General features: G+C 45.5%; 1 protein-coding gene across 1 annotated transcript; it reads right to left on the minus strand.

Annotated features, from left to right (window-relative positions):
- Window positions 1–1,826: 1,826 nt before the first annotated feature.
- Window positions 1,827–10,701, minus strand: IWS1 (IWS1 homolog (S. cerevisiae); the record flags this gene model as incomplete). The annotated part of the gene is made up of 14 exons (XM_009082319.1): window positions 1,827–2,115; window positions 3,572–3,729; window positions 4,295–4,406; window positions 4,582–4,638; window positions 4,717–4,828; window positions 5,508–5,625; window positions 6,240–6,369; window positions 6,652–6,734; window positions 7,790–7,940; window positions 8,586–8,686; window positions 8,982–9,039; window positions 9,260–9,458; window positions 9,999–10,266; window positions 10,306–10,701. Coding segments are annotated over 13 exons (1,914 nt in total), but the record flags the coding sequence as incomplete, so codon positions are not given.
- Window positions 10,702–11,014: the final 313 nt, after the last annotated feature.

Genomic DNA, 11,014 nt, shown 5'->3' on the forward strand with positions numbered 1-11,014 from the left:
CCCCTTGGCCGTGCCCCACCACAACACCTGGTTTCTCCTGGGCATCGTCAGCTGGGGCGAGGGCTGCGGGGCCCCGGGGAAATACGGCGTCTACACCCGAGTAGCCAACTACATCGCCTGGATTAAAGAGGTGGTGGAGAGTGTAGCAGACTCAGAAAACTTCTCCATTAACTTTTCTTAAAGCCATCCTTAAAAACAGGAATGATTCCACTAGTGCGGTGTTTCAGCCTATGCCACTGTGTCTATTCCTGTCCTTAATGGTGTAAAGTTAACACTACCTTCAGAGAAATTTTGAGAGATGGTTAAATAGCTCACTCAACTATTGCTGAGTAAAATACTTTTGTCTAATAAAGAACTACCTGCAAATAACAAAGGAGGAGACAAATCAGCTTTTCTGAATGTAAATTCCTATCAGGAAGACATTTTTTCTTACAAGTCACCACGAAGTTTTAGTAACAAACCCCCAACACTTACCATTCCACAAGAAACAGAACCTTTGTGTTTGCCTCAGAGAACATGTAGGAGCTAGTATGATTCATCTGGATAGGATGACTTTGTATTAAGCCTTGCACAAGACCACCAGGGTCAGTACTTCAAGTACTTAAAAACTGTCCCCCATGGCTGCGGGAGCAGACTAGCACCAGACCTACAAAAAAACGTTAGAGGAAGAAGAAAGAATCCATTTGAACTCCTGGGCCTTCAGGGCCAAAGAGCCCTTGGCTATGAACAGCTCACACAGTTCACCAGTTGCACCTGATGGCAGTGAGGAATGCCCTGGCTTCTTAATTAAAAATAGAAAAAAGCCCAACTAAACCCATGAAGCTCTCAGCATGATAAAAAACCACATACCTGAGGTGGTTAGTGTCAACAGAATACCTGGAGAAAGTAGGTGAAGTTGTCTTAGGAGCAGAATTCCTCGAGTGCCCCACCCAGCACAGGCATCTTCCTCTAGTTCCTGCTTCCAGTCTGTGTCTTCAGCACAGCTCCAGGTTACTGTCACTCCCCCCAGGCTCAGGAGACACATTGAAGACGTTTAACACATGACCCTCCACACATTTGCCTTCTCGCCCTTGCTGGTGCCATGGTAACTCAGCCAACACCAGGATTCCCCACCTCAAAGACTTCCCCGAGCCACAGAACACATCACAGCAAACAGGCTCTGCCCCTCCAGAAGGAAGGAAACTTTCTTACTGAAGAAATTCCAACTGTCAGTTGTCCATGCAAGGAGGAGTTCTCTCTTGTAGGCAAGCTCAGCAGAGACAAACATCTTCAGAGGTAGAGGTAAGAAGCAGAGGTACCAGATGTTGCTCTGCTGTCATTCTGCAGCAGCAGGGATGAAAACCAGCAGGATTCTCTCCCTAAGAGGCAGGAATCTTCTTCCCCTGGAAAAACAAACCTTTTGGAAAGTCACTAGTGAGCTGCAGAGACGTTTTAGCTGGAAGCTGCTGAAGTTTTAGTGGTTGGTCTGCTGGTCTTCTGAACTTTGCATCAGTTTCCATAAGGAATGAAATCCTTTGTGTGGGAAATGGTCAGTATTTCTAACCAAGAGCATGCATGTAGGTCTCCAAAAGCAAAAATCTGCTTAATGAAGCACTGAATAGAGAGGAACTGGACAATGGTGAACAGAAAATTAACCACTCGCAGCCCTTCCACACTTCAGGCAGTCTGCATGTACACTCCCCTGAGCAATCAACAGGCAGCCCCCCCAAAAAAACAGGTTTTATTGTCTAAAGTGTTGCAATACAACAAATACATGATCTGTACAAAGAACACAACAGGGCCAGTTTAAATACAATCAGGAGAAGTCCCCATATTCACAGTCCTCAGACAACATCTTCTACCAGAACCTGAACCAACAACTTAAAAGATTCACTAAAAAAATAAAACAAACCCCAAACGAGTTGTTAAAAAAACGAAAAGATCTCTGAAGAGTCTATGGGTGTATTGTCTTACAGCAGAGCTCATGGGGCATTCTGTGAAGGGTCACAATGGCATCTTATTGCCCTCAATGCTGATTTTCACTGCATGGGCCGATCTGCTTTTTTTCCTGATATCTGTGAATTTCCGCATCTGTTTGTCCAGCCGACTCACCCCTTTCTTAGAGGACCCCTGGAACTTAAAAAATAAAACTAATAATTACCACTGACAAAGGCCACCCCAGAGCTCCGAGGCGAGTGGCGCATGCAAGGTCACAGCAGCTCTGGGGCTGTGCAGGCACCCCCAGCCACCACACCCTGCAGGGACAGTCACCCTGGCAGCAGGATACAGCCTGAACAGTGTTGTACCTATTGGCTGGAGCTGTGTCAGAACCACAGTGCACTAGTGTCACCCAGAGCAGCTCCCTGGGCAGAGATCACACACTGCTGCACTGTGACTGAGGCTCACACACCAGTTCCAAACTGCTGTTTGTTTTAAAGGTCATAGAGTGAGAGATTATTGGGGAGAAGGGGGTGGAGGAGGAAGGAAAGGAAATGCCTAAGCTGACTATATAAGCTATTCAAAGTTATTGCATTTCATCTCTATTGGAACTGCAAATGAAAACCAGGCAATGCAGCAGTTACTCTGCACAGGTTAAAATACAGGGAATCTGCAACAAAACACCACAGAAGACAAGGACTTTCCAAGCCAGAGCCAGAACTTCCTAGGAGGCAATCTCCCCTTACTAGACAACAAACAGTAAGTGATGCAAACGTCACACCTTTTGGGTTGGGGAGAAACATATACCCAACATCATGCTACTTAGTATCAGACAGCACACATGGGTTAAGCAACTCGTTCCCATGGCTGAGGAAGGTGCTCCTGACACACTGATTGGAAATAAACTTTATTCATAAAACTGTTCACTAGTCATTGAAATGATAGCTGAGATTTCACAGTGGTTTTTAAGAAAAATATACCTTTTTTTCAACAAATAAATATGAAGCTTAAACTAAACAGTTATCTACCCCCTGTGCTCGCCTGTTCCTGTCACTGTCAGCTCGTGGCAGACCTGCCCACAGTGCCACAGTACAGACCAGAACTGCAGGACAATTCTCACTCCGAGGAGTGTCCTCCCACCCCGTGCTCACAGCAGGGGACTCTTCTCCCTGCTCTCATTCCCTGCCTCCCATCAACCACCCAGGTCTCACATCACTCTGCTCCCCTGACACACAGGAGGTGTGAGAAGCACCTCCCTGTGCACCAGGCACAGTCAGCCACAAACACTGGCGTGCAGTGACACGAGGTCCTGTATCCAGGGCTAAGAATTCCTGTGTGTCAGTTCAGGTAAACCCAGAAAACCTAATTGTGTCAGAACAGCATTTGAAACCACAGGTGGTGCCAAGCTGGGTTTGAGCACAGGTATTTTCATTTAACACCTGTCCTTCAGGTACCCTGAAGCTGTGGAGGCAGATGTTCTGTGCTACAGCCTGTTTTCTCCTGTACAAGTTCCCTTGTAGGTCACAGTACAGTCACGAGAGAATACAAGGAGAGTTTTCCAGGGTTAGGTTAGGGTGTACACACTCCTGTGCTGCATGTGCAAACTGCCAACAGCTGAAGCACATGCACTGTTCACACCTCCCTCGAGGGATACCTCTCCAACTTGGGAAGGCAGTGGCATGGCTACAGGGGCATCCTGTTGCCTTCAATGCTGAACTTGATGGCCCGATGCACTTTGCTGAGTCGTTTCTGTTCAGCAAACCGTCTCTTGTGCTTTTCCAAGCGACTAATACCTCTCTTAATAGTCCCGGGCTAGAAACAACATCTCAATTAATGCACAGAAGGAGAGAGAACAGCAGAAAGCACAGCAATTGTTACTACTTCTATTTACACATATTCTACCACCTTCACTGCTCGTAAATTAAGGGTACAGGGTAGATGAATGAACCACATAAAGCAACACAAAGGCCTCCACTCTAGCTCTTCACGTTTACCAAAACCTTGCAGGTTTCCCAAACTGGAATGTTACCAAACACGATGCAAAAGCTGGGAGAAGTACAAAACTATCAGTGCTGTGAAACAGGTACTGAACTGCAGGTTTCAGTTCAAAATGCTCTAAAGCAAGAGGCCTGTCATCAGATTCTCACCCTAGAGAAAAACTCTGCAACAGTTAACTCCAAAATCTCTTTTTGGTCAGAGAAGCAATACCTGGGAGAAAATATCTGATGAGCTTAGAACAGCTCACCAGAGAGAGAACTTCCTGTTGACTCTAATTAGAAGAGGCCCTTAAAAGAACTACCCTACTGTACAGTAACCAGAGCAGTATGGTGACAGCCCCCCAGGCTCAGGCAGCCAACAGGAGAGTGCCAGTGCTTACCCTGGAGGATTCCATCTCCACGTTCCACTTGGGCCTGACCACATAGTCCTTGTTGGAGGGCATGGGCACCCTGGCACGGGCACAGAACCCTGGGTCCCCTGGCCGCAGGGCCCTGCAGGCAAAGCATGTGACTGTTACACACAAATCTTACACAAAACCATAGTGTGTTCTCCTCTGACACACACTGCAGAACCACTGCCTCCAAAACCTCTGCTCAAATTCCATACTGGTAGTAACCACTCAAATGCTTTCATCAATTTTTTTAAAGGAAAAAAAATCCAACCTACTTCTCCTCTCCAGTTAAGACTTTCTCCAGGTCCCTGCGAGGAGTCTGACCACCAGAGCTGTAAGAAAACCAAAATTTTATAGATGTCTATGCACACAGACAGCAATTTAAAAAGACAATCTGCTGCTCCTTGTACCTGCTCAATTTCCTTCGATGAGGCATCTGTTCCAAATCTCTCTGTTCCCTCTCCTCTCTGGTCATGCCTTTGTAGTTTGAGGTAAGGCCAAAGATGGGTCGAGACCATTCATCTGTTAGAAAGCAGCAATGGGTTAACAAAGCCAGGCCTCTGCAGCTGAGCTCACACCACACTGGTGACCAAGTTTATGGCAAGTATTTATGCTTCGTTTCAACCAAACACATGATTTTGGATCACCTGACTTCATGCAAGTCCACCCCTGTGGACAGGAGAGCTTTCATCCCTACAGCCTCTCGCTGTTGCCTGCTCTTGTACAATCTCTGAGCTCTAGTACACAGTACTCAGTGTCAGGAGCCCCTGCACACCAATGCTATTTTAGAGACATGCATGAGAGTTCCTGAAGAACAGACAGCAGTTTATCATCAGTCTGCAGCCATTCAGGATGGAATGCACTCCATATGGAGCACAGCTGTTTGACTTTCAGTCAGCCAAGTTCCCTCTAAAGCCCTTGGAATAAACAGTCCTCTGGCAGCATCCTCCTGCCTTTGCAGCATGTGCATGAGATCTGGACGATGAGCCAACAGGGCAAAATAAATGCCACCCTCTGGTTCAGGGCAAGAATGAAAGAAACAGGACATAGTGCAAGCAGAAGTTTAGGAACAGACAGATCAGTGAGGTTCCTCCACTGCAGAGTTCTAAAGCTGATAGCAAAATAAGTCCACCAGAGACTGATGCAGGAATTCCATTATCAGTGGAACCCCAGAGACACAAGGTGAAGCAGCTTTACATACTGATTAGCTTCCCTGCCATGTCCTTGTTGGGCCTGGACTCTTTGGGGTGTTTGTAGAGGTACATCACAGCCCGACCAATGCCGCTGTGCTTCAGGGTCTCCTGGCTCACACTGGGCAGCTGCAGGTAAAGGAGAAGTCACAAAACAGCAAGAAATTATGTCCGAACATTAACAGTGTCACCAAAATTTGCATTTATTTGAGTTAATTAATTTTTCTCATTGTCCCACTAGGAATTGTTTAAAGTATCAAACACCAAAATCATTATGTAAGTTTACAGAACTTCTTACTCCAAATGCTCTTTAGCTTATACTACCCCAAAACTGAGTTGCTGCCTTCAAAGCATTCATTTTATAAACACTTAGGTGGCAAAGCATTGACACCATCAGCTTAGCTACAGACACAAAGCCTACCCTGAGTGTGATGGGCACTGCATATTGCAACAGGCTGGAAAAGAGGAGGGACCACAGGAGAAAAAAATCCAGGGATACACAGCAGATGACTCTTCACTAAACTTTGCCTATAAACCTCAAACAGGCAAGGCCAAACTATCTCAATTCTTTTACATGAACACATCTGCTCTGCACTTTGCTTCCTGGTGTGTTCCACTGCACATTTGCCACACCAAATCACACCATTTACGTTTCATTTCTCACCAAGCATTTCCCTAAGGCACATGACTGTAAAACCACAGAGGAGCCACGAATCAAGTATGGTTAAAAGTCAGTTCCAAACCTCCTGCAGGATCTTGAGAAGCTCCTCCCGTATCTTCAGTGCCGGCAGACTGCGGTCTGGCAGAGGAGAAAGCCACTCTTTGATGGCAGACATAACACCACTGTCGATGAAAGTTTCTTTGAGGTCCTGCCTAGAAAGTTTGAAGAGAAGCCCCAAAGTCATGTAATTCAGCACAATCTTAAGATGTGATGTTCCCTCAGCACAACAGTGCATTTGAGCTAGTTTCTTGCTAAATTAACAGGCAAAATTATGTATAGTTTTAGGTTTTTGAGGTCATCCAGCTCCAGCATTTACTTGGAAGCCAAAAGGTGTTTCACTGCACATATAGTACAGTTGTAGTGTCACTCCACAAAATCTACCAAGTTCTGAATACTCCCCAAGGTGACAATTAACTGGAAGAATGACAACTCACTTTTTAAGATGCATAACTACAGTTGGTAGCAAAGTCAATTTTTTTAGTGCTGGTTTCTTCTGTGTGTTCAGCTGCCGATCTTCCTGCAGAGAGTTGGAGAATCAGCACAAGTTATCACAGAAAGAAATTAACAACTCTCATTCTTTACAAGATTTGCAGGGAAAAGATTAGTCTGTTGAATGAGAAGTGCCATTTTGGCAGGATGACACTAAATTTGTACCCAGCTCCAACCTCACACAGCACAAAGTCACATCACCTGATGACTTGTCCTAAAACAGGATCTCCACTTCAGTCAACATTTTCTTCACAAGCATCACACTGAAGAGTACCCCCCAACTGAAACTGCTTTGTACTTCATGATGTAGATTGACTGCAGTAACTGGAAGTCTTCAGAGTCCTCCATACTATACACAGATCACCTCAGCACTGTTACCAAAACCTCCCCAGAACAAGAGAGGAATAGCTAACCAGAACCATGGGAAGAGAGAACATGTATATTCACTGCAGCTATGGTTTTCAAAATTACTATAATCCAAGGCCTTACTGTCACTGTCTGTTCAGCACTTGGCTCCCATATCAAAAACACCCAGAGCAATCAACAGATTTCTGTCCTGCTGAGGTAATTTCTTTCCACTCATCTTAATCCACCAAAGGCTCTTCCTGCACAACAGAGGAGATTCTTCTAATGCACCTCTTCTCCTCTTCACGGCCCAGATTTCAAACATTACTGCTTCATCTGAAGCACCTGCCTGTCACCTGGCCCAGGGAAGACTTCCTTGTCAAGACCAAGGAAGTCTCAGTTATCTCCCAGATCACTCTCACTCTCCCTGTCCTCCTGAACTCATTATCCTTCTGATCTTGTTCTCAGGATGACTTTTTTGTTGCTGCTATTTGCAAGTTCCTCTCTAATGTTCTGTACATTCTCCCAGTTGGTGTAATGCACTTTGCCATGTTGTTTGTTAATCTGACTGCTAAACAACACAAGATACCTGACACAAAAGGCAAACTCCAATAAATTTTGCACAGTAACACATCAAACATTTCTCCCTGAAAAAGGCAGGAAATTCTCAAGGCAGAACTTCCCATGACTCTGTTGCTCTACCATCATTTAGATGTCTTCAGAGCCTGCAGAACTCACCTCAGCAGCTTCATTCATCTTCACAATCATAGCACTGACCACGTCATCCGCGTCGCTGATGAAGGTTCCACCATCACGGTTCCGCCGGCGCTTGCCACTCATGCTCTTCTTCCGCTGCAGCATCATGTCAAAATCTGACATGAAGTCCATGCTGAAAAGCAAGGGAAGAGTTAGCTGTTGGCCCTGTCTTTTTAAGAAATACTTGTGCATTTCTGTAGTGTAACCTTCCTACAGGAACTGAGTCTCAAGGTCCCTATGAGAGAATTAGTTATCCTCAGTATGCAAATGGAAACCAGCAAAGGGCTCCCATGGCTCTGAGATGCCCTCAGACATCTGCCAGTTCCTGCTGCAACAGCAACACGTGCTCACACAACATCCAAGGTTCAAAATGTGCTGTCACTGCAGCTGATGAAGATTTAGCTTTCCTGTACCTGCAGCACACTGCTCTGATACTGCTGGAGCAGCCAGAAAGGACACAAGACACATGCTGATGGCAAGTGTTGCCCCAGCAGAGAAATACACCTGTGACCGCAAGACTGAACTGCTGAAACTCAGGTTTTGATGTGAACCATGAAATACTGTTCTCTGGGGCAGCAGCACAGGTAGTCTGCTATGGACTGCCAGTGACTAAACTGCACAAGCTGAGGCAGAACCTTCTGTCCAAGTTCCTGAGAACACTCTCTATGCAGAAACACAGGGCCAGCCCTTTCCAAGTTAAGAAGTCCGGGCAGATTTTAGAGGAGCTCTTTCACCAAAATCTTGCATTAAGAAAGGAGTATGTAACACTTTAACTTACTGTTTCCCTCTCTTGATGTTATCGTCAGAGTCTGATTCATCTGCTGTCTCCTTCATGTCTCCATCACCTCTCTCTTCCTCCAAATCCTCCTGGTTAAAACCCTGATGGGTGAAGACAGTGCAAATCAGTGTAGGGATTAAGAGAGAGCACCTACTCAGGTACCTGATGCTCAAAAAGCTTCAGGTAAGTCTGCAGAGTACCAGGAAAGAAGACCGAAGTCTTTCTAATTCCACCTGTGACTGTCACAGCAAGAACTCTCCCAACAGAAGAGCTGCAGATGTTATTTAACGCAAAGACTACCCCAGTGAGCCCAGCAGATACAAAGCTGATCTGACACAGCATATACATTACCAGATCAGATCTGGCCAGTGAACAGACATCCACAATAACACTTACCGTAAATTCCTCTTCTTCCTCATCACCAGATTCTCCAAATATATCTGCAATCAGGTTCCTGTGGAGGTAAGAGCAACATTTACCTCTCTGGACTCCAACAGTGAGATGTGCCTTTTTGGCAAAATGTTAGTGACCATGTGGAGATCCTCCTTTCATTCTGCTTCCTCCTCCTGACCTTCCTCTTCACACCACCACTAAAGGTGGACACCCATTCTCTGGTTGGGGTTCACCATCACTCCCTAAAACGCCAAGGAATTCCTACTCCCAGAAACACTTACTCTTGCTCGTTTCCAGATTCGCTGTCACTGCCAAACAGATCTTTCTCTTCTTTTTTCTTCCCAGCATTCTCTTTGCTTTCCTCTTCTTCTTCCTCCTCGCTATCCGATACAACACTTTTCTTCCTTTTGTCAGGTTTCTCTGATGCAGCATCACTGTCTGACTCTTCCACATCAGAAAGGATTCGTACCTTTTTTGCTGCTGCCAACAGAAAGGAGCATTACTACATCCCAGAAACAGAGGGGACAACTGGTACTCTCAAAAAACAATTCCTTGACTAGTCTTCCTACACAAAATCATTGCCATTTCTTAAAAAGCATATCCATTCTAAACTCTGGTTTATTCAATCAGCAATTGAAGCTTCCATACGCCATATCTCTCCATAAACAAACTGTAATTTCAAAATTGACTCTTGCCCCAGCATATGAGGAAAGAAAAAAAAAAACACGAAAATATGGGTAGAGAAATAACAACAGAGAAATAACTGTCATGACAACAGATGCCAGTATAAAGCACGATCACTGCAGTCTTTCCTGAGTTCTGTTTGAGCTGCTTATTGCTCAGTTATTAGCTACACATTCACACAGCAAAGCAGGCAGAACAGCCTCTACGACTGCAGCTGTGCTCACAGCCAAATCCAGTCCACGGTTTCACACGCAGGTGCTTTACTCACACAAAAGCAATGACTTAACTTTCCCACCATTGCCTGTTACAGCACATTTTCACACTACAGCTCCTTACGTGTTTTCTCACTGTCATCCTCACTGTCAGACAGGATGGCTGTTTTCCTCTTCACTGTCTTCTCCTCCTTCTCATCTTCATCACTGTCTGATATTTTACGTCTTTTAGGAGCTTCATCTTCGCTGTCAGAGCCCTGAAATCCTTCCCTTGCATGTTCATTATCCGAGTGATGAGAATCATTCTGCACCTCCTCCTTCCTGTCCTCCGTGTCACTGTCCTCAGACTCTATGTGTTTGTGCCTGGAGTCGCTCTCCGAGTCGCTGGCCGGCTGTTTGCGCAGCTCCTCGCTCTCCGAGTCGCTGCCCGCCTGCTTCTGCAGCTCCTCGTTCTCAGAGTCACTGCCTGCCTGCTTCTGCAGCTCCTCATTCTCAGAGTCACTGCCTGCCTGCTTCTGCAGCTCCTCGTTCTCAAAATCACTGCTGGGGTCCCTGGGAGCTTCTCCATTGTCAGAGTCACTCGCTCGATGATTTAAGGCCTCTTCATTTTCAGAGTCACTTAAATGCTGGTTTGGACGGTCCTCGGTATCAGAGTCACTGTCCTTCCCTCCAGGAGCTGCTTCGTTGTCCGAATCACTCACGTGGTGATTTGGAGGCTCCTCATTATCTGAGTCACTGTCTTTTTGCCTTGGGTTATCTTCATTTTCAGAGTCTGTCATATGATGCTCTCCCACTTGCCCATCATCTTCTCCATCACTGTGTTCATTCTGAAACAGAAAAATCATCTCAGACAACTAAGCAAAAAACCCCCCTTAAAAACAAACAAAAATCATTCTGAATTTTTGCTTGTCCTTCCTCCAATTTGATTACCCAAGGTACTGCAAACTAAATACAGAGAAATCACTATTAGACAATTTGCATCAAAGGACTATCAAGTATTTCAGATCATGATAAATATTAAGAGACCAGTGGAAGTCTGACCACCTTCAGCTCAATGTACTTTGGAAACAGTAACAGAATTAAAGACACTCAAAGAAGCATGCCCAGGAAGGGTCCAGTCCCTCAGGAGTACATGCTTAG

The sequence above is a fragment of the Acanthisitta chloris genome, unplaced genomic scaffold, assembly GCF_000695815.1.
Source record: "Acanthisitta chloris isolate BGI_N310 unplaced genomic scaffold, ASM69581v1 scaffold46289, whole genome shotgun sequence".
Taxonomy (NCBI): domain Eukaryota; kingdom Metazoa; phylum Chordata; class Aves; order Passeriformes; family Acanthisittidae; genus Acanthisitta; species Acanthisitta chloris.